The 24,894-nt window shown below is 32.5% G+C and overlaps 3 protein-coding genes across 5 annotated transcripts in view; 2 read left to right on the top strand and 1 right to left on the bottom strand.

The window, feature by feature from the left end:
- LOC133549094 (calcium-binding protein 7-like) overlaps window positions 1-66 on the top strand; it is a 26,536-nt gene extending 26,470 nt beyond the window's left edge. Inside the window, exon 5 of the mRNA XM_061894227.1 lies at window positions 1-66. This exon is cut by the window's left edge and continues 186 nt beyond it. The gene's annotated coding sequence lies outside the window, so the exon portion shown is untranslated.
- LOC133549033 (merlin-like) overlaps window positions 1-24,894 on the top strand; it is a 186,314-nt gene that overhangs the window by 113,295 nt on the left and 48,125 nt on the right. The window lies entirely within an intron of this gene.
- Window positions 17,451-24,894, bottom strand: part of LOC133549064 (dynamin-1-like) — a 36,466-nt gene continuing 29,022 nt past the window's right edge. For both annotated transcript variants that reach the window (XM_061894161.1, XM_061894171.1), the window contains exon 23: window positions 17,451-21,448. In XM_061894161.1, coding sequence (XP_061750145.1) covers window positions 21,427-21,448 — 22 coding nt within the window. In that variant the 3' untranslated portion in view covers window positions 17,451-21,426. The remainder of the gene's footprint in view (window positions 21,449-24,894) is intronic.

Raw genomic sequence — 24,894 nt, 5'->3', positions numbered from 1 at the left:
GCTCGTTAGCTGGTGGCAGCTCTACAAGAGACCTGTTGTGACTCTACACTTTTCTCCGTGTGTGTGTGTGTGTGTGTGTGGGGGGGGGGCATTTTTTGGGGGGACAAAGTGAGCGCCACAAGGGGGCGTGTCTCACACAAGCTCATCTATGCATGACATGCATGAACTTCTCGTTTGTGAACCTTCTTATCGACGTTGTGATGATCTACACTGTCTTCTGATACCAAACTGTGTGTGTGTGTGTGTGTGTGTGTGTGTGTGTGTGTGTGTGTGTGTGTGTGTGTGTGTGTGTGTGTGTGTGTGTGTGTGTTCTGGCAATGCTTACTTAAAGGGGACATAAAGGGTGGTCCCCACAAGTACTGAACAAAAACTTGGTCCCCATTGCAAATGATAACCTGTGTGTGTGTGTGTGTGTGTGTGTGTGTGTGTGTGTGTGTGTCTGTGTGTGTGTGTGTGTGTGTGTGTGTGTGTGTGTGTGTGTGTGTGTTCTGGCAATGCTTACTTAATGGGGACATAAAGGGTGGTCCCCACAAGTACTGAACAAAAACTTGGTCCCCATTGCAAATGATAACCTGTGTGTGTGTGTGTGTGTGTGTGTGTGTGTGTGTGTGTGTGTGTGTGTTCTGGCAATGCTTACTTAATGGGGACATAAAGGGTGGTCCCCACAAGTACTGAACAAAAACTTGGTCCCCATTGCATTGCAAATGATAACCTGTGTGTGTGTGTGTGTGTGTGTGTGTGTGTGTGTGTGTGTGTGTGTGTGTGTGTGTGTGTGTGTGTGTGTGTGTGTGTGTGTGTGTGTCTGTGTGTGTCTGTGTGTGTGTGTGTGTGTGTTCTGGCAATGCTTACTTAATGGGGACATAAAGGGTGGTCCCCACAAGTACTGAACAACAACTTGGTCCCCATTGCAAATGATAACCTGTGTGTGTGTGTGTGTGTGTGTGTGTGCGTGCGTGCGTGCGTGTGTGTGTGTGTGTGTGTGTGTTGTATTTCTCACCTTCTTGAGACATGACGTAGGAAAAGTATCTTCCATATAACATTGCATCTGATAGATACAATGTTATTGGTCAACATATGAAATAACAAGTTTGTGTTAAAAAAAAAATCGAAGTGCTCCCCCTCTGGCCAACATATGAAATAACAAGCGTGTGTAAAAAAAATCGAAGTGGCCAAAATTTGTAAAATAAAAATTAAAAAAAAGAAGTACCGTATTTCCTTGAATTGCCGCCGGGGCACCAATTCAATTTCAAACCTCTTCTCACTCCGGTGTTTACCAAAGTCATGCAGTAAACATTTGAGTGTGATGTAAGGATACCATCAGGAAAAGAACATTTAATAAAAAAAAAAAACGTTATTATGGTCTTACCTTTACTTATAAATGAAGTCCATGCGCAGCTCCTTCTGATCAAAAGCATCGATAACTTGTTTATAGAAGTCTTCCTTATCTTTCTTCAGTTTTAAAAGTCTCTCTGTCTCGATGGAGATCTTCATTTATTACCTCCTGCTTCCATTGAAAGTCCAGTTTAGAAAACTGCTTTATTTTAGATATGTAATCCTCCATGTTAAAAGTGCAAGCGAGAGGAAAGAATTAACACTCTTGCTGCTTGTTGTCACTTCTTCTGCAGCCGAGTAGTCGCAAGAAGGATCACTAGCGCCCTCTACCACCAGGAGGCGGGAGTCATTTAATGACTCATATTTGACACACGCAGCTACGGTATATTAATAAAACATAGCTGCTTGCTGTTCTTTTTAGCATATTCAATAGCTTGGACCTTAAATCCTACTGAATAGCTCTTAATCTTCTTCCTTTTATGCGATTTCAAATGATTGAAATCAGCCTCCTCCATTTTGAAAATGACGACAGGTGAAGTGTCACTCGTGACGTGACGAGTTTGACCCGGGGGATATTCTCGGCAGGCACATACTATATACAGTATTCAAGGAAATACGGTATGTAAAGAGAGACATACTGTAATAACTTGACGTAAATAATGAAGATTAAAAAATTTATTAAGTAATTATTGACTTTTTTGTTTTAAAATTGTGAATATTTCTCGTAAAATTGTTACTTTTTTATGTCAAATTATTACTTTTTTAATGGAAAAAGGGTGACATCTGTGCTAGAAAATTCTGACTTTATCGCAATATTGCCAACTTTTTTGTTGTTCTTGTAAATTGGTGACATTTTTTGGAGTAAAATGACGACTTTTGTCTTCATTTTGCCTAGTAAAATTCCGATTAATATTACAATGTTGCCAAAATGTTAGTTTTCGTATAACATTGTGACTGTTTGTCGAGTAAATTCACAACTCTTCATAAAATTGCCAAAACTTTAAGCTTTTCTTGTAAAATTGCAACTGCTATTGAGTAAAACTCCAACTTTTATCCAAATATTGCAAAAATGTTAGGTTTTTCTTGTAACATTTTGACTTGCGTGGAGTAAAATTACACATTTTTTTAGAATACTGACAAAATTCTACATTTTACTTGTGAAATTCGCCTTTTGTTTGCCTTTTTTAGTTATAGTCTTAAAAATAAATATGTATTTACACTCACGTCTTGCTCGTGCCAACTTTCCTTTGCCTCGGAAAAACGATCCAAACCCCAAAGAATATTTTCACATTTTTATATATATATATATATATATATATATATATATATATATATATATATATTAATGTTGTAAATAAACTTCTTTATATATCTAAAGATGTTACAAAACAGAGAGGCTTTTTACTCAGGTCTCCAGAAGGTCAGAAATACAAGTGTGTGTGTGTGTGTGTGTGTGTGTGTGTGTGTGTGTGTGTGTGTGTGTGTGTGTGTGTGTGTGTGTGCGCGACTTTAGGACGCTGGTCAAGACGTCCAAAAGTATGTTAGCGTGTGTGTGTTTACACTTTTGCACCCTGACTGACGCGGTTAGCAGCGAGCTAACACGTTGGAAGCAATAATCCAAGATGGCGTCCATGCTCGGCGATGACACCACCCGATGCTAACTGTAAGAACGCTCATTCCGGACGAAATGTTGCAATAATCTATTTGAGTCTGCTAACTTCAAATTGGACTTTGGAATGCAAACTTGACATACGCTAACACAAACTGCCAGGCGCAAGAAGAAATATGTGCTAACAGGAAAACGTCCTCTACATGCTTTTGTGCCAACGTTCACTAAAATGCGATAACGTGGATTAGCCCATGCTAATGTTCAGATGTGCTAACATGCGTTAAAGTGGAAAGGTATGGTAATGTGCCAACATTCAATAGGAACTAACACAAGCTAACAGGAAAACGTCTTCTAACATGCTTTTGTGCCAATGTTCACTCAAATGTGCTAACGTGGTTAGCGCATGCTAATGTTCAGATGTGCTAACATGGAAAAGTATGGTAACATGCGCCGACATTCAATAGGAACTAACATGAGCTAACAGGAAAACGTCTTCTAACATGTACTAAACACATGCTTTTGTGCCAATGTTCACTAAAATGTGCTAACGTGGTTAGCGCATGCTAATGTTCAGATGTGCTAACATGGAGAAGTATGGTAACATGCGCCGACATTCAATCAGAACTAACACAAGCTAACAGGAAAACATATTTTTAACATGTACTAAACACATGCTTTTGTGCCAATGTTCGCTAAAATGTGCTAACGTGGTTAGCGCATGCTAATATTCAGATGTGCCAACATGGAAAAGTATGGTAACATGCGCCGACATTCAATAAGAACTAACACAAGCTAACAGGAAAACATATTTTTAACATGTACTAAACACATGCTTTTGTGCCAATGTTCGCTAAAATGTGCTAACGTGGTTAGCGCATGCTAATGTTCAGATGTGCTAACATGGAAAAGTATGGTAACATGCGCCGACATTCAATAAGAACTAACACAAGCTAACAGGAAAACATATTTTTAACATGTTTTGTGCCAATGTTCACTAAAATGTGCTAACGTGGTTAGCGCATGCTAATGTTCAGATGTGCTAACATGGAAAAGTATGGTAACATGCGCCGACATTCAATAAGAACTAACACAAGCTAACAGGAAAACATATTTTTAACATGTACTAAACACATGCTTTTGTGCCAATGTTCACTAAAATGTGCTAACGCGGTTAGCGCATGCTAATATTCAGATGTGCTAACATGGAAAAGTATGGTAACATGCGCCGACATTCAATAAGAACTAACACAAGCTAACAGGAAAACATATTTTTAACATGTTTTGTGCCAATGTTCACTAAAATGTGCTAACGTGGTTAGCGCATGCTAATGTTCAGATGTGCTAACATGGAAAAGTATGGTAACATGCGCCGACATTCAATAAGAACTAACACAAGCTAACAGGAAAACATATTTTTAACATGTACTAAACACATGCTTTTGTGCCAATGTTCACTAAAATGTGCTAACGTGGTTAGCGCATGCTAATGTTCAGATGTGCTAACATGGAAAAGTATGGTAACATGCGCCGACATTCAATAAGAACTAACACAAGCTAACAGGAAAACATATTTTTAACATGTACTAAACACATGCTTTTGTGCCAATGTTCACTAAAATGTGCTAACGTGGTTAGCGCATGCTAATGTTCAGATGTGCTAACATGGAAAAGTATGGTAACATGCGCCGACATTCAATAAGAACTAACACGAGCTAACAGGAAAACATATTTTTAACATGTACTAAACACATGCTTTTGTGCCGACGTTCGCTAAAATGTGCTAACGTGGTTAGCGCATGCTAATGTTCAGATGTGCTAACATGGAGAAGTACGGTAACATGCGCCGACATCCAATATGAGCTAACACAAGCTAACAGGAAAACATATTTTTAACATGTACTAAACACATGCTTTTGTGCCAATGTTCACTAAAATGTGCTAACGTGGTTAGCGCATGCTAATGTTCGGATGTGCTAACATGGAAAAGTATGGTAACATGCGCTGACATTCAATAAGAACTAACACGAGTTGACAGGAAAACGTTCTCTAACATGCACTAAACACATGCTTTTGTGTTCACTAAAATGCGCTAACGTGGCTGGGAAAGTTAGCACATGCTAATATTCACCTGTGCTAACATGCGCTTATGTGGAGAAGTATGCTAACACGCTACCGACTTTCAATAGGAACTAACACAAGCTAACAGGAAAACGTCATGACAACACAAGCTAACATGTACTAACATATGCTACCATGACAACACAAGCTAACATGCAGTCGCATTCAACAAGCGACAACACATGCTACCATATGCTACCATGGTAACACATGAAAAATGCGCCTCCAAGACAACACATGCTAACATGTGCAAACATATGCTACCATGACAACACATGCTAACATGTACTAACATGCTACCATAACAACACATGCTAACATGTGCTATAATGGTAACATAGGGCAACATTCGCTACCATGACAACACAAGCTAACATGCGGTAGCATTCTACGAGCCATGCAACAACACACAGCAAATATTGCCGATGGTAAACCAAAATAAAGCTTTAATGAAAATTTTTAAGTACTTTTTAAAAGCAAATAAAAGACAAGAATGAGGCTTTCTGGGGTGTTGGCATGTGAGAGCAAAAATGTGAAAATTTTCTTTGTGTCAAGTAAAAGTTGGCGTGTCAAACCGTGGATTGTTTTCCGAGGCAAAGGAAAATTGGCACGAGCAAGACGTGAGTGTAAGTACATATTTAGTTTTAACACTATAACTAAAAAAGGCGCGCACAAAGGCGGAGAACAAACTTGACTAATGGAAACAAAAACTAGCACAAAAGCATGACTATGGACAAAAAAAACAAAACTCAATAACTGTGACATTAATGATTGAACAGGCATGGCATGAAGGAAGTATAAGTAAAGTTGCCAGGCTGACCACCTGGCAACTACAGGTTTAAATAATGGACATGATGAGTGCAAACAGGTGTGAGACATGAGGACAAGGTGTGCAGGAACAGGAAGTGATTGTCCAAAAAAACCAAACAGAACATGAGCAAAACAAAACATGCTCCCGATGACGGGACAAGGGCGTCCCTAAGAAGGAACATTTCATTTAGCACTTTAGAACAAGCTGCAGCGCACAACAACGCAATGAAAAAGTCTATTTGACTTTTTCGTCACGAGGGGTTCAGGAAATAAAAGACGTTAGTAATAATTTCATTTGTTGCCTTATTCTTTGAAACGTGAAATGTTGACCATTTGTTATTTCCTTTTTTATGGAGTGAGATTGAGAGAGAGAAAAAAAAAAGCAGCTGCCGGCAAATTGAATGTTTCCTGTTTCCAACTTTGTGATGACGTGTGAATGTTTACTCGGCCAAATAATAAACATGTTGTACTACAGCCGGGGAGTCTTCTTCACTTCTTGTCCTCGCCACACTATCCTGTGTTAGCGTTAGCATTAGCATTAGCAGCAGGTGTCTGGAGCCGAGGGCTGTGATTGGCTGACGGAGCTGGCGGTGATAATAGAACAAATTGTTGCCGTTTGTCTATTTTTTGTTATTTATGGCAGATTTGAAAACAAACAAAAAAATGGTGCATTTTTAGTCAAATATTGCCATTAAATTGGATTTTGTGCTGTTTTCCTTTTTATGGATTTCTATTTTTCCAGATAAACACAAAAATGGAATATATGTTCATCCAAAATTTTCTATTTTTATCATATATAGCAGATTTGAAAACAAACAAAAAAAGGGTGCATTTTCAGTCAAATATTGCCAGAAAATTTGATTTTTTAAATTAAATGTAGAAAAATACAATTTAAATGCCAAAACATACACACAACATTTAATAATAACACTAAAATAGTAACATTGATCTTTGTTAAAATCTTTTACAATTACAGTTATTGTTTTACAAAAGCATACCGCACAAAAAAATGTTTCACAAACACCTTTTTGCATTTGTGAAACATTTTTGAGTTTGCAAAACATTTTTGGGGGTTTGTGAAACATTTATTTGAGTTATTAAAAAAAATTGGAGATTGTGAAACATTTTGGAGTTTGCGAAACATTTTTTTGAGCTTGTGAAACATTGTTTTTAATTTGTGAAATATTTTATAGTTTCTGAAACATTTTTTAGAATATTTGGAAAACATTTTTTGAGTTTATGAAACATTGTTTTGAGTTTGTAAATAGTTTGTTTGAGTTTGTTAAACATTTTTTTTGAGTTTGTGAAACATCTTTTTTGAGTTTGAAACATTTTTTTTAATTAGTAAGACATTTTTTGAAGTTTGTAAAACATTTTTTTTAAATTTGTGAAACATTTTTTTGGGGTTTGTGAAACATTTTTTTGAGTTTTTAAAACATTTCTTTTGAGTTTGTAAAGCATTTTTTTTTGAGTTTGTAAAGCATTTTTATAATAACACTAAAATAGTAACATTGATCTTTGTTAAAATATTTTACAATTACAGTTATTGTTTTACAAAAGCATACCGCACAAAAAAATGTTTCACAAACACCTTTTTGCGTTTGTGAAACATTTTTGAGTTTGCAAAACATTTTTGGGGGTTTGTGAAACATTTTTTATAGTTATTAAAAAAAATTGGAGTTTGTGAAACATTTTTTTGACTTTGTGAAACATTTTGGAGTTTGCGAAACATTTTTTTGAGCTTGTTTTTAATTTGTGAAACATTTTATAGTTTGTGAAACATTTTTTTGGAGTCTGTCAAACATTTTGGAGTTTGTGAAACATTTTTTTGAGCTTGTGAAACATTGTTTTTAATTTGTGAAACATTTTATAGTTTGTGAAACATTTTTTAGAATATTTGGAAAACATTTTTTGAGTTTGTGAAACATTGTTTTGAGTTTGTAAAAAGTTTGTTTGAGTTTGTAAAACATTTTTTTGAATTTGTGAAATATTTTTTTGAATTTGTGAAACATTTTTGAATTAGTAAGACATTTTTTTAAGTTTGTGAAACAGTTTTTTTGAATTTGTGAAACATTAATATTTAATTTGTGAAACATTTTTTTTGAGTTTGTTAAATATTTTTATTAATTAGTAAGACATTTTTTTGAAGTTTGTGAAACTTTTTTTTTTTAATTTGTGAAACATTTTTTTTTGTTTGTGAAACATTTTTTTTAATATATTACTCTTTTCTTACAATAATTACACCTTCTTTTTTTTTACAAAAATATGTTATTATTTACTTATAAAAATATTTTACTATTTTCTGACAAACATTCTCACAAATACGCTACTTTTTACAAAAATATATTACTATTTTCTCACAATAATAAAACCCTTTTTTTTACGAAAGCATACTATTATTTACTCGCAAATATACAACTGTTTTTTTACAAATATGCAACTTTTTTGACAAAATATTGTAATATTTACTTACAAATATACAACTATTTTCTCAGAAATATTGTACTTTTTTCACAATAATATACAGTTTGCTCACAAAAACCTACTGTTTTCTTGCAAATATTCACATATTTTACAAAAAAGTCTAAATTTTCTCATATTTTACGTTTTATTTACAAAAAATACTAATTTCCCAAAAATCTGCAAGTTTTTTTTTAACAAAAGTAACTCTTATTTAGTCACAAATTGATTTATTTACAAATATATTTTCTTACAAATATTTTATATGTTTTGTATGAAAATGTTTTACTATTTTCTCACAAACATTCTTCCTTTTTTACAAAAATAAACTAGTTTCCTCACATTTATACTACTTTTCTTTTTTACAAAAATACAATGCTATCTTTCAAAAACATTCAACTTTTTTCACCAAATATATTACTATTTACTTACAAATATTCCACAAAAATCTATTATTTGCTGACAAAAATACTATTGTTTTCTTACGAATTCCGTTTTTTCTCACAAAAATACTACTTTCTTACAAAAATATATTACTCTTTTCTCACAATAATTACACCTTCTTCTTTTTTTTTTTTTTTTTTTACAAAAATATGTTATTATTTACTTGCAAATATAGTATTGTTTTCTCACAAATATCCAACTTTTTTGACAAAAATATTTTACTAATTACTTGCAAATATACAATTATTTTCTTACAAATATGCTATATATTTTGTGTAAAAATATTTTACTATTCTCTAACAAACATTCTTCCTTTTTTACAAAAATATACTAGTTTCCTTACAAATATTCTACTTTTTACAAAAATATACTAGTTTCCTTACAAATATTCTACTTTTTACAAAAATATTTCACTATTTTCTCACAATAATTAAACCTTTTTTTTTTTTTTACAAAAATATGCTAATAATTACTTGCAAATATGGTACTGTTTTATCACAGATATCCAACTTTTTTGACAAAAATATTCTACTATTTACTTGCAAATATACAATTATTTTCTTACAAATACTCTATATATTTTGTAGAAAAATATTTTACTATTTTCTGACAAACGTTCTCACAAATACGCTACTTTTAAATTTTCTACAATAATAAAACCTATTTTTACGAATCTACTATTTAATATACACTGTTTTTTTACGAAAGCATACTATTATTTACACGCAAATATACGACTGTTTTTACAATATGCAACTTTTTTGACAAACTATATTGTCAAATATTGTACTTACAAAATATACAACTATTTTCTCAGAAATATTGTACTTTTTTCACAAAATATACTGTTTCTGAGTTTTCTTGCAAATATTCACATATTTTACAAAAGTCTAACATTTTCTCACTAATATTTTACGTTTTATTTACAAAAAATACTATTTTCTCAAAATCTGCAACTTTTTTAACAAAAGTAACTCTTATTTAGTCACAAATTTATTGATTAACAAATATATTTACGCATAAAATTTCACTATTTTTTCTATGTAGTATTTTTTCAAAACATTCTACTTTTTTACAATATTCGACTTTTTTTCCACAAATTTATCGACTTACATGAACGCGAAACAACACAGAAATCGAAAGCTAAAATTGCTAATAACTAGCATGCTAACAGCTAGCATGTTAGGAACCTTGCGAGAATAAATATGGGAACTTGGATGGGATACAGTAGTTGCTAAAGTGCTACATGACAATGTCCGGTGCAAAATGCTAACATGCTAGAGATGCTAAAAGAGTAACGTTGATCTTTGTGAACGGATGTCAAAGGTGGAGAAATCAACTAGTCAACATAGTCAAATAGAAGTCAGCTTCAGAAAGTCAGCGTGTCATCACGCACATCAAGAGACACTTCACATCACCACAGGAACTAACACCATCACCACAGGAACTAACACCATCACCACAGGAACTAACACCATCACCACAGGAACTAACACCATCACCACAGGAGCCTCCACCATCACCACAGGAGCCTGCACCATCACCACAGGAACTAACACCATCACCACAGGAACTAACACCATCACCACAGGAACTAACACCATCACCACAGGAGCCTCCACCATCACCACAGGAGCCTGCATCATCACCACAGGAGCCTCCACCATCACCACAGGAGCCTCCACCATCACCACAGGAGCCTCCACCATCACCACAGGAGCCTCCACCATCACCACAGGAGCCTGCATCATCACCACAGGAGCCTCCACCATCACCACAGGAGCCTCCACCATCACCACAGGAGCCTCCACCATCACCACAGGAGCCTCCACCATCACCACAGGAGCCTCCACCATCACTACACGAGCCTCCACCATCACCACAGGAGCCTCCACCATCACCACAGGAGCCCCCACCATCACCACAGGAGCCTCCACCATCACCACAGGAACTAACACCATCAGCACAGGAGCCTCCACCATCACCACAGGAACCTCCACCATCACCACAGGAACTAACACCATCACCACAGGAGCCCCCACCATCACCACAGGAGCCTCCACCATCACCACAGGAACTAACACCATCAGCACAGGAGCCTCCACCATCACCACAGGAACCTCCACCATCACCACAGGAACTAACACCATCACCACAGGAACCTCCACCATCACCACAGGAACTAACACCATCACCACAGGAACCTCCACCATCACCACAGGAACCTCCACCATCACCACAGGAACCTCCACCATCACCACAGGAGCCTCCACCATCACCACAGGAACCTCCACCATCACCACAGGAACCTCCACCATTACCACAGGAACTAACACCATCACCATCACTTACTTTCACCCACAAAAGCTAGCATGTTGGTTAAATGCTAACTACTACTATTGTTTTCTCACAATATTCTACTTTATTGAGAAAAATAGACTATCTTCTCACAAATATGACACATTTTAAGATAAAAACATTTGACTATTTTCTTACAAATACCTACTTTAAAAAAAGACTATTTTTCCACAATATAAACTACTATTTATTTGATAAAAAAACATATTATTATTTTCTCACAAATATTCTAATCTACACCATTATTTTTATTTTCTCATGAATTCAACAAAACATCTCTCACACACACATATATATATATATATATATATATATATATATATATATATATATATATATATATATATATATATATATATATATAGTGGCCCTGCCCAAGATGGCGGCAAAGAGGCGGAGAAGGCGGGTGAGCGGAGATCAGGTGCATGGCTCGCACACCAGGAAACAATCAACATATCTACTTACACTGTATAAAAGGGGAGAAGGAGGAGAGATCGGGGCAGAAGGAGTCTGAGAGTCCGCAGCAGTGGCTGGAGAGCAACAGGGAGCAGGAGGCGAGACACGGAGAGCGAGCAGCACGAACGGCAACGGTGCAAGAAACTATCTTTAATGAAAAATAAACGAGAGTCAAACCTGCTCGATCATGTCCTTCCTGAGTGGTCCATGGAACCCGAGCGGCGACAGGGAAAGATGTCCACATATATATATATACATATATGTCTGTGTGTTTATATATATATATATATATATATATGTATATTTTATTTTTATTTTTTTCCCAAAAAAGATTTCGATTCGACTTTTGAAAAATATATATATATATATATATATATATATATATAAATATATATATACATATATATATATATATATATATATATTTATTTTATTTATTTTTTATTTTATTTTATTTTATTTTTTATTTTTTTATTCCAAAAGTTGAATCGAAATCTTTTTGGGGGAAAAAATAAATAAATATATATATATATATATATATGTATATATATATATATATATATATATATGTATATATATATATATATATATATATCATTTTTTTTCTGGACATTTCTCATCTATAAGTACATTTTTTCTAGACTTCCTAAAAATATTAATTGTTTTCCTGAGAAAATGTGCCACCTTTAAGAGAGGTTTACAACTTTTAAACTATTTAAATAAAATGATCAATCTTTTCTTATAAAATATTTTTTATAAACATTATTTTTTACAAAGAATCATACACACTTTATGCAAAAAATGCAGCTTTTTTAGTATATATATATATGTATATACATTTATATATATTTATCATAACCTCTGTCAAAAACTTGTTTCTCGCATTAATATTCAACTTTTTAAATGGAAGCATGGGACTTTAAAAAAAAAAAAAAAAAATATATATATATATATATATATATATATATATATACATATATATATATATATAATTTTTTTATTGTATTTTTTATTATTTTTATAATTTTTTTTTTTCCAAAAGTTGTTTTTTTGTTTTAAAACATTTCTCCTCTATAAGTACATTTTTTTCGAGAAAATCTATGCGTCTCCCTAAAAACATTTATTGTTTTCCTGAGAAAATGTGCCACATTTAAGAGAAGTTTGCAACTTTTAAACTATTTAAATAAAATGGATACTTTTTTTAATGTTTTTTGAATATGTGTCTTTTTTGTGGAAAATATACAACTTTTTAAAAAAGCATCATTTACCCCCCAAAAATAGTTTCTTTTAACTTTTAAAAAAATGATTTACTTTTTCCCTCAAAAATGTGGAGTTTCATTTTGAAACAACCAGCTTTTAAAAATGTGTAATATAATTTTACAGCTTTTAATTTATTTTTGTAGCTATTTTTTTTTAAATGCCACATTTTAACAAAAGTATGGCCTTTTCTTTTATTACTTGTATTTTTCTGAAAACATACACTGTCAAAGAACACTCTCTTTAAAAACATTATATGCAATTTTTGCCTAAAAAATGAAATTGTTTTAAATTTGGTATTTCTCACTCCTTCTTTCTGACTGAAAAAAGAAAAAGTTAAAGAATTAAGTAAATATATTTGATGAATAATTGTAATAATTTATTTTGGCTTACAACAACTGTATTGATCTCCAAGGTAAATAGTTTGACAAAGTACTATTTTTGATATTCCTACTTGAGAAACAAGGAGAACCATCATAAAAATAAACAGTAGAGGTGTACCTAATGAAGAGGGACTGCTAGTTTAATGTGTGAGTGCCCTCTTGTGGTCAGAAAGGTGCAACACAACCTCGTCCCAAACATAATCTACTTATAAAATGGAACTAGAATGTATTCAAAAATATGCTAAATATTTATTTTACCAAAATATGCAAAAACTTTAATATATATATATATATATATATATATATATATATATATATATATATATATATATATATATATATATATATATATATATATATATATATATATTATATATACACACATATATATACATATATATACACATATATACATATATATAGATATATGTACATACAGTATGTACATATACATACATACAGATACATACGTACATATATACATATATATACAGTATATATATTAAAAATTCTGTCAACAAAAAATATGCTAAATATTTATTTTACCGAAATATGCAAAAAAATACTTTTTTTAGTATACAACTTTAATATATATATATATATATATATATATTAAAAATTACGTCAAAAACATGTTTCTTACAACCTTTTTCTAAATATCCAACTTTTAAAATGAAAGCACGGGACTTTTTTCCGGAAAACTTTATTTCTTCTCCCAAAAGTTGAATGGAAATCCTTAATTGAACAAAAATATGACCTTTTCTTTTAATATATATATATTTTTTTTTTCTTAAAATGAACACTTTCGTAGAACACTTTCTTTAAAAATAATACGCAACTTTTGCCTACAAAAAATTGGACTGTTTTAAATTTGGTATTTCTCGCTCCTTTCTTTCTGACTAAAAAAAGAACATTTTAAAGAATTCAGTAAACATATTTTATCTATAATTTAAATCACAAATCATGTTGGCTTACAGCAACTTTAGTGACACCAAAGTGAAATGTTTGACACGGTACTATGTTTGTCCTCCAGAAAGTCGGAGATCGATCATAAAAATATGTTTTTGCAGGTATGGGACACCTCGGTCTCCTTAGACGCATCCTCACTCATCCATGCGGCTGAGACCTTCTTGTTTGCTTAGTTGGGTCTGCTCCTGTCTCTGCCATCTTTGTACAAATGTCTGCTTGCATCAGCTCTGCTCTTTTAATGTCTTTAACTACCTTTGTGTTCTTTGAGCTTTACCTCTTACACACATGCTTATGTGTGCTATGGCTAGGAGGGTTTTTTACACACATGTTTATATCACCATTTTCTTTACACTTATTCTTGTTTTTCTCTCTTCACTAAATATTTTCCCACAAATATTTTTTTCTAAAATATAAATATTCCACTATTTACTTGCAAATATACAACTATTTTCTTACAAATATTCTATATTTTTTGTATAAAAATATTTTACTATTTTCTCACATTCTTTTTTATACAAATATACTAGTTTCCTCACATTCATACTACTTTTTTTTTTTTTTTTTACAAAAATACAATGCTACCTTTCAAAAACATTCAACTTTTTTCACCAAATATATTACTATTTACTTACAAATATTCCACAAAAATCTATTATTTGCTGACAAAAATATTATTGTTTTCTTACGAATTCCGTTTTTCCTCAAAAAAATGCTACTTACTTACAAAAATACACTACTATTTTATCACAATAATTACACCTTTTTTTTTTTTTTTACAAAAATATGCTAATATTTACTTGCAAATATAGTACTGTTTTCTCACAAATATCCAACTTTTTTGACAAAAATATTTTACTATTTACTTAAAAAATACACAATTTTTTTTTACAAATATTCTATATATTTTGTTTAAAAATATTTTACTATTTTCTGACAAACATTCTCACAAATATGCTACTTTTTACAAAAATATATTACTATTTTCTCACAATAATTATACCCTTTTTTAAACAAAAACATACTATTATTTACACGCAAATATACGACTGTTTTTTTTTTACAAATATGCAACTTTTTTGACAAAATATTGTAATATTTACTTACAAATATACAACTATTTTCTCAGAAATATTGTACTTTTTTCACAATAATATACAGTTTGCTCACAAAAACCCTACTGTTTTTTTGCAAATATTCAATATTTTTTGTATAAAAATATTTTACTATTTTCTCTCATTCTTCCTTTTTTATAAAAAATACTAGTTTCCTCACATTTATACTACTTTTTTTCTTTTTTACAAAAATACAATGCTATCTTTCAAAAACATTCAACTTTTTTCACCAAATATATTACTATTTACTTACAAATATTCCACAAAAATCTATCATTTTCTGACAAAAATATTATTGTTTTCTTACTAATCCCTTTTTTCTCAAAAAAATGCTACTTACTTAAAAAAATACACTACTATTTTATCACAATAATTACAAAAATATGTTTTTATTTACTTGAAAATATAGTACTGTTTTCTCACAAATATCCAACTTTTTTGACAAAAAATATTTTACTATTTACTTAAAAAATACACCATTTTTTTTTACAAATATTCTATATATTTTGTTTAAAAATATTTTACCATTTTCTGACAAACATTCTCACAAATATAGTACTATTTTCTCACAATAATTACAAAAATATGTTATTATTTACTTGCAAATATAGTACTGTTTTCTCACAAATATCCTACTTTTTTGACAAAAAATATTTTACTATTTACTTAAAAAATACACAATTTTTTTTTCAAATAATCTATATTTTTTGTTTAAAAATATTTTACTATTTTCTGACAAACATTCTCACAAATATAGTACTATGTTCTCATAATAATTAAATCTTTTTTTTTTACAAAAATATGTTATTATTTACTTGCAAATATAGTACTGTTTTCTCACAAATATCCTACTTTTTTGACAAAAAATATTTTACTATTTACTTAAAAAATACACAATTTTTTTTTCAAATAATCTATATTTTTTGTTTAAAAATATTTTACTATTTTCTGACAAACATTCTCACAAATATAGTACTATGTTCTCATAATAATTAAATCTTTTTTTTTTACAAAAATATGTTATTATTTACTTGCAAATATAGTACTGTTTTCTCACAAATATCCAACTTTTTTGCCAACATTTTTTTACTATTTACTTGCAAATATACAAATATTGTTTTGACAAGTATTCTATATATTTTGTATATAAATATTTTACTATTTTCTGACAAACATTCTCACAAATATAGTACTATTTTCTCACAATAATTACAAAAATATTTTATTATTTACTTGCAAATATAGTACTGTTTTCTCACAAATATCCAACTTTTTTGACAAAAAATATTTTACTATTTACTTAAAAAATACACAATTTTTTTTACAAATATTCTATATATTTTGTTTAGAAATATTTTACTATTTTCTGACAAACATTCTCACACATATAGTACTATTTTCTCACAATAATTACAAAAATATATTATTTACTTGCAAATATAGTACTGTTTTCTCACAAATATCCAACTTTTTTGACAAAAAATATTTTAATATTTACTTAAAAAATACACAATTTTTTTTTTCAAATAATCTATATTTTTTGTTTAAAAATATTTTACTATTTTCTGACAAACATTCTCACACATATAGTACTATTTTCTCACAATAATTAAATCTTTTTTTTTTACAAAAATATGTTATTATTTACTTGCAAATATAGTACTGTTTTCTCACAAATATCCAACTTTTTTGACAAAAAATATTTTACTATTTAATTAAAAAATACACCTTTTTTTTTTTTTACAAATATTCTATATATTTTGTTTAAAAATATTTTACTATTTTCTGACAAACATTCTCACATATATAGTACTATTTTCTCACAATAATTAAATCTTTTTTTTGTACAAAAACATACTATTATTTACGACTGGTTTTTTTTTGTTTTTGTTGTTTTTTTTTTTAAATATGCAACTTTTTTGAAAAAAAAAGTTGGCCTCAGTCTGGACCCTCTCTCCAAGGGCCCAGAATTTTTTTTCTCACTACAGGTAGTTTAGTGTGTGAGTGCCCTCTTGTGGTCATCAAGGTGCAACACAACCTGGTCTTTTATACTCCCAAACTTGATCTAGTTATAAAATGGAACTATAATCTATTAAAATGAAATATTATCTCAACACACGATCAAATCCACGAGCGAGTCAATGATTTTCATGACAGTTTTATTTGCTACTGCTCACACACAACAAACTACTTACATCCATTTTTATGTTTCTTTAGCAACTAAAGGTGTGAAATATTGATATTGCAGTGTTGACATACTGTAAGTACACCTTAAAAACATTTGTCATGACAAAACAGGACAATTTACAGCCACAAAACATGCTAACGCATCACACCTGCTAACAGAACATGAACATGCAAAGATTGTTGACACATTTCATCTCCACAGCAACTAAAAGGTCATCATTACCTTGAAATGAACATTTGTGCTTTGGGCGTATTAGCAGAATTTTATCTTTTTGGAGTCCGACGCATGGCTTCTTTGTGTTTGCATGCAAAAGGAAAACCTCCCAATTCAATTGGAAAGCTCCTACGGACAAGTCATACAAAACATAACAAACTAGACGTGTGAATGCTCCGATGCTGAAGTGGAAGTGAAATGCTGACAGAATGTCGAATGAATGGAGGAATGGTTTGAATTTCCAGGAAAGCCGGAATTTGGTTTGGAACTCGGGAACATGTTAGTTTGAATGTCCAGGATGAGTGGAATGCTTTGAATAGGTTGCAAAATGTGGGAATTGTGCAACTTGGAAAAATGTCCCTTCATTGCAATGGGAAATTCCTGGAAATTTGGGGAAAAGCGGGATTAAAAAAATTGTTGCGTTTGGACCAGATATTCCTCTTACTGGGAATTTAAACTGCTGCTCAGCCCCAAGTTATTTTCATGACACATGAGCTGATTTTAAATGAATCCCAGACAGAGTAGGTATTCTGACATTATATTCCAAAGCTTTGGGAGACCAATCTATGAACAACACCTTCCAATTGCATCGCCCAAGTTGATCTGACAATCCTACCCACCAGAACGAATACACATGTCTATTGTCCTCCTTAGTTGGGCACAGGATGTGATAAGAAGGGAGTATTGCTACTCCTCACATTCCTAAAGCCAAGGTCGTCTACAGCGTACCATCGGTCAGGAGATAGGGAAAAGATAAACAGAATACAAGATGGAACACTAGCTATTTGAAATACGACTATGGAACAAAATAAATAACTTTTGAATATGGATATATGTAGATATCTATCTAGGTCAGTATCTATGTCCTGAATGAGCTGAATTGGTTGGTGTTGGAATTGTTTAAATCGGGTAAGAAATGCTGACGTAGTAAATGCTATTAGGGAAATTTGGGAATTTTTTGGGACTTGGAAAAAGGGTAGTTTGGAAGTCCAGGACGGTGGAATGTGTTGAAGGTGCAATGGTTTGAAGAATGTAGGAATTGTGGAAGTTTGAAAAATGCCCAAATAATTTTGAATGGGGAAAATGCCCCCCCAAAAAGAGGAATAATGGGAAATCCGGGAATTTTTTCTTAGAATTGTGGAAGTAGAGCACACAATTCCTGAACAGGATGAATATTTTTGGAGTTGGAACAGTTTGAATCAAGATGAAAAATGTGGGAATTATGGAACTTAGAAAAATGTCTCATTCATTTCAATGGGAATTTCCCCAAAAATGGGAATTTCAGGAAAAGTGGGAATTTTTGGGAAAAAATTTGAATGGTCTGAAAAAGTTGAAATGGTTGGTGTTGAAATTTTTCAAATCCGTGGACAAATTATTGAAGTAATAATATGTTGAAATGAGAAATAGTATTACGGAATTCCTGGAATTTGGGGAATTTTTCCGGATTAGAAAAAAAATACTTTTTTTGTCCTTATTAAAAGGAATGTTTTGACGGTGGAACGGTTGAAATGCGCTGAAAAATGGGTTGCCAGAAAATAAGGGTGGAAACAGGGCTTTGGAAAACCAGGAATTCTGGAAAACCCTGGAATTTTTTTGAAATTTGAAAAGGGGAAGTTTAAATATCCAGGACGGTGGAATGTGTTGAAGGTGCAACGGTTTGAAAAATGTTGGAATTGTGGAAGTTTGAAAAATGCCCAAATAATTTTGAATGGGGAAAATGCCCACCAAAAAAGAGGAATAATGGGATAATCCGGGAATTTTTTCTTAGAATTGTGGAAGTAGAGCACACCATTCCTGAACAGGTTGGATACATTTGGAGTTGGAACAGTTGGAACCAAGATGAAAAATGTGGGAATTATGGAACTTGGAAAAATGTCCCATTCATTCCAATGGGAATTTCCCCCAAAAATGGGAATTTCGGGAAAAGTGGGAATTTTGGGGAAAAAATTTTGAATGGTCTCAAAGAGTTGAAATGGTTGGTGTTGAAATTTTTCAAATCCGTGGACAAAATGTTGAAGTAATAACATGTTGAAATAAGAAATAGTATTATGGAATTCCTGGAATTTCGGGAATTTTTCCGGATTAGAAAAAAAATATATTTTTTGTCCTTATTAAGAGGAATGTTTTGACAGGGGAACGGTTGAAATGCGCTGAAAAATGGGTTGCCAGAAAATAAGGGTGGAAACAGGGCTTTGGAAAACCAGGAATTGTGGAAAATCCTGGAATTTTTTGGGTACTTTGAAAAGGGGAAGTTAAAATTTCCAGGACGGTGGAATGTGTTGAAGGTGCAATGGTTTGAAATATGTTGGAATTGTGGAAGTTTGAAAAATGCCCAAATCATTTTGAATGGGGAAAATGCCCCCCAAAAAAGAGGAATAATGGGAAATCCGAGAATTTTTTTTTTCTTAGAATTGTGGAAGTAGAGCACACAATTCCTGAACAGGCTGAATATTTTTGGAGTTGGAACAGTTTGAATCAAGATGAAAAATGCGGGAATTATGGAACTTTGAAAATTTTCCTATTCATTCCAATGGGAATTTCCCCCAAAATTGGGAATTTCGGGAAAAGTGGGAATTTTTGGGGAAAAAATTTGAATGGTCTGAATGAGTTGAAATGGTTGGTGTTGACATTTTTCAAATCCGTGGACAAAATGTTGAAGTAATAACATGTTGAAATGAGAAATAGTATTACGGAATTCCTGGGATTTCGGGAATTTTTCCGGATTAGAAAAAAAATATTTTTTTTGTCCTTATTAAAAGGAATGTTTTGACGGTGGAACGGTTGAAATGCGCTGAAAAATGGGTTTTCCAGAAAACAAGGGTGGAAACAGGGCTTTGGAAAACCAGGAATTGTGGAAAATCCTGGAATTTTTGGGGGTACTTTGAAAAGGGGAAGTTAAAATTTCCAGGACGGTGGAATGTGTTGAAGGTGCAACGGTTTTATTTGGTTGAAAAATGTGGAAATCTGAAGAAGAAGAAGAAATAAATAGATGAATTTTGGTGTAAAAACAAAACAAATGTGTGAATGTTTTGGAGCATTCACACAATAAATGAATCAATGAATGAATAATCATTCACACCAAAACCATTTTTTAAAAACTTTACATTGTAAAGATGAATCTTTTTGAATGTATCTTGACTCAAGAGGGAACAACTAAATAGGAAATGTTAGCATGTTAGCTCGTTAGCTCGTTAGCTAGTGCTCCTGCTAACCAGAGCAGGATCCATAAACAATAAATAACTCTTTGTGCTTGTACAAAAACTACGACGTTTTATCAGGCACATGACTACTGTACAACATGACTACTGTACTACATGACTACTGTACAACATGACTACTGTACTACATGATTACTGTACTACAGCGAAATAAACTCACCTTAACGCAGACATCTGTCTTTGTACTCTGCATGCTAGCTTACCGCCAGTCAGTCGGCAAAGGGGTCCTTTCAAAATAAGATACCCGGAAGACGTCAAAATAAAAGGGATGCCATGGCAAAGTTAATTTTTGAACAGTCACAGTCACCAAACAACATGAAAACACACTTTTTTCCACGTGGGACCAAACATGTTTTGTTTGTGTTTGTCCTGATTGACACGTAAAGACATCAACACCGTGGACAATAGTGCTGTCAATCATCTTTTTTTTGATGCCTGGGGAAAGGGGCGGGGTCACAGGGTGAGCAGCGATCTCATTGGTGGATGACACGTCGCACGGTCACTGGTCGCTAACGGAGATTCTAAAAGAAAATGCAACATCGTTATTGTTTGTTTCTTTTGATCTTTGCCACACAAAACTCAACTTTTACCATCATAATAATAATAATTCAACCTTTCAAGTGTCCTGCACAGTGAAGTTGCTAACATTAGCATGCTAGCATTTTTTTTGTGCGTGCAAATTTTACAAGGATAGAACTGAAAGTCGTATTTTTTGTCCGATGCTAACATTAGCATGCTAGCATTTTTTTTGTGCATGCACAAATTTTACAAGGATAGAACTAAAAGTCATAATTTTTGTCCGATGCTAACATTAGCATGCTAGCATTTTTTTGTGCGTGCACAAATTTTACAAGGATAGAACTAAAAGTCGTATTTTTTGTCCGATGCTAACATTAGCATGCTAGCATTTTTTTTGTGCGTGCACAAATTTTACAAGGATAGAACTAAAAGTCATAATTTTTGTCCGATGCTAACATTAGCATGCTAGCAGTTTTTTTGTGCGTGCGCAAATTTTACAAGGATAGAACTAAAAGTCGTATTTTTTGTCCGATGCTAACATTAGCATGCTAGCATTTTTTTGTGTGTGCACAAATTTTACAAGGATAGAACTAAAAGTCATAATTTTTGTCCGATGCTAACATTAGCATGCTAGCATTTTTTTTGTGCGTGCGCAAATTTTACAAGGATAGAACTAAAAGTCGTATTTTTTGTCCGATGCTAACATTAGCATGCTAGCATTTTTTTGTGTGTGCACAAATTTTACAAGGATAGAACTAAAAGTCATAATTTTTGTCCGATGCTAACATTAGCATGCTAGCATTTTTTTTGTGCGTGCGCAAATTTTACAAGCATAGAACTAAAAGTCATATTTTTTGTCCGATGCTAACATTAGCATGCTAGCATTTTTTGTGTGTGCACAAATTTTACGAGGATACAACTAAAAGTCGTATTTTTTGTCCGATGCTAACGTTAGCATGCTAATGTTAGGTTAACATTTTTACAAAATTCCTAGGTACACATGTAAAGTCGTTGATATCAGTACTTGTATTCCCTTGCTACCATGTTAGCCTGCAAAAGTCAATATGTTAGCTTTTTGCTATTGGCGTTATCTGGTCAGTCGATATCGTCAATACGGACTCAAAAGTTATATATTTTGTGATTTGATGCTATTTTGCTAGCATACTGACAGTAAACATGTTGACCTTTGATGTTAGCATGCTAACGTGTTAGCATGGTGGAATGTGTTGAAGAATGTGGGAATTGTGGACGTTTGAAAAATGGCCAAATCATTTTGAATGGGGAAAATGCCCCCACCGAAAAAGAGGAATAATGGGAAATCCGGGAATTTTTTTCGGAATGGTGGAAGTAGAGCACACCATTCCTGAACAGGGTGAATATTTTTGGAGTTGGAACAGTTTGAATCAGATGATAAATGTGGGAATTTTGGAATTTTGAAAAATTTACCGTTCATTTCAATGGGAATTGCCCCCAAAATTGGGATTTTGGGGAAAAGCGGGATTTTTTTTGAAAATGGTACAAAAAAACTTGAATGGTCTGAATGAGTTGAAATGGTTGTGGAAATCTTTCTAATCGGTGGACAAAATGTTGAAGTAATAACATGTTGAAATGAAAAAAAGTATTATGGAATTTCTTGGAATTTTGGGAATTTTTCCAGTTAAAAAACAACTTTGTTTTTTTTCCTGATTAAGAGGAATGTTTTGACGGTAGAATGGTAGAAATGTGTTGAAAAAAGGGTGGAAATTAGGTTTTGGAAAACCAGGAATTCTGAAAAATCCTGGAATTTTTTTCAGAATTGTTGAAGTAGAGCACACACTTCCTGAACAGGCTGAATATTTTTGGAGTTGGAACAGTTTGAGTCAGATGAAAAATGTGGGGATTATGGAATTTTGAAAATTGTCCCATTCATTTCAGTGGGAATTTCCCCCAAAATTGGGAAATTTGGGAAAAGCGGGAATTTTTTGGGAAAATTGTAAAAAACTTGAATGTTGTGATTGAGTTGAAATAGTTGGTGTTGAAATTTTTCAAATCGGTGGACAAAACGTTGAAATAATAACATGTTGAAATGAGAAATAGTGTTATGGAATTCCTGGAATTTGGGGAATTTTTCCAGTTCAAAAAACAACTTGGTTTTCTGTCCTGATTAAGAGGAATGTTTTGACGGTAGAACGGTTGAAATGCGTTGAAAAATGTGGAAGGAGTAGTCGCCAGAAAAAACGGTGGAAATTAGGTTTTGGAAAACCAGGAATTCCGGAAAATCCTGGAATTTTTTTCAGAATTATGGAAGTAGAGCACACACTTCCTGAACAGGCTGGATATGTTGAAGTTGGAACAGTTTGAATCAGATGAAAAATGTGGGAATTATGCAATTTTGAAAAATGTCCCATTCATTTCAATGGGAATTTCCCCAAATTTGGGAATTTTGGGAAAAGCTTGAATTTTTTTTGAAAATAGCAAAACACTTGAATGTTGTGAATGATTTGAAATAGTTGGTGTTGAAATTTTTCAAATCGGTGGACAAAATGTGGAAATAATAACATGTTGAAATGAGAAATAGTATTATGGAATTCCTGGAATTTTGGGAATTTTTCCAGTTCAAAAAACCACTTGGTTTTTTGTCCTGATTAAGAGGAATGTTTTGATGGTAGAACGGTTGAAATGCGTTGAAAAATGTGGAAGGAGTAGTCGCCAGAAAAAAAGGGTGGAAATAGGACTTTGGAAAACCAGGAATTCTGGAAAATCCTTGAAATTTTTTCAGAATTGTGGAAGTAGAGCACACACTTCCTGAACAGACTGAATATTTTTGGAGTTGAAACAGTTTGAATCAGATGAAAAATGTGGGAATTATGGAAGTTTGAAAAATGTAACATTCATTTGGATGGGAATTCCCTAAAAAATTGGTAATTTTGGGAAAAGCAGGAATTTTTGAAATGGTTGTTGAAATTTTTCTAATCGGTGGACAAAATGTTGAAGTAATAACATGTTGAAATGGGGAATAGTATTACAGAATTCCTGGAATTTGGGGAATTTTTCCAGTTCAAAAAACAACTTAGTTTTTTGTCCTGATTAAGAGGAATGTTTTGACGATAGAACGGTTGAAATGCGTTGAAAAATGTGGAAGGAGTAGTCGCCAGAAAAAAAGGGTGGAAATAGGGCTTTGGAAAACCAGGAATTATGGAAAATCCTGGAAAAAAAATTTGGAGTGTGGAAGTAGAGCACACCATTCCTGAACAGGATGGATATGTTGAAGTTGGAACAGTTTGAATCAGATGAAAAATGTGGGAATTATGGAATTTTGAAAAATGTCCCATTCATTCCAATGGGAATTTCCCCCAAAATTAGAAATTTTGGGATGGCGGGAATTTTTTTTGAAAATGGTAAAAATCTTGGTGTTGAAATTGTTAAAATTGGTGGACAAAATGTTGAAATAATAACATGTTGAAATGAG

The sequence above is a fragment of the Nerophis ophidion genome, linkage group LG01 (assembly GCF_033978795.1).
Source record: "Nerophis ophidion isolate RoL-2023_Sa linkage group LG01, RoL_Noph_v1.0, whole genome shotgun sequence".
NCBI lineage: Eukaryota > Metazoa > Chordata > Actinopteri > Syngnathiformes > Syngnathidae > Nerophis > Nerophis ophidion.
The sequence above is the reverse complement of the archived record's forward strand: the minus strand, read 5'-3'. Positions and strand labels throughout refer to the sequence as shown.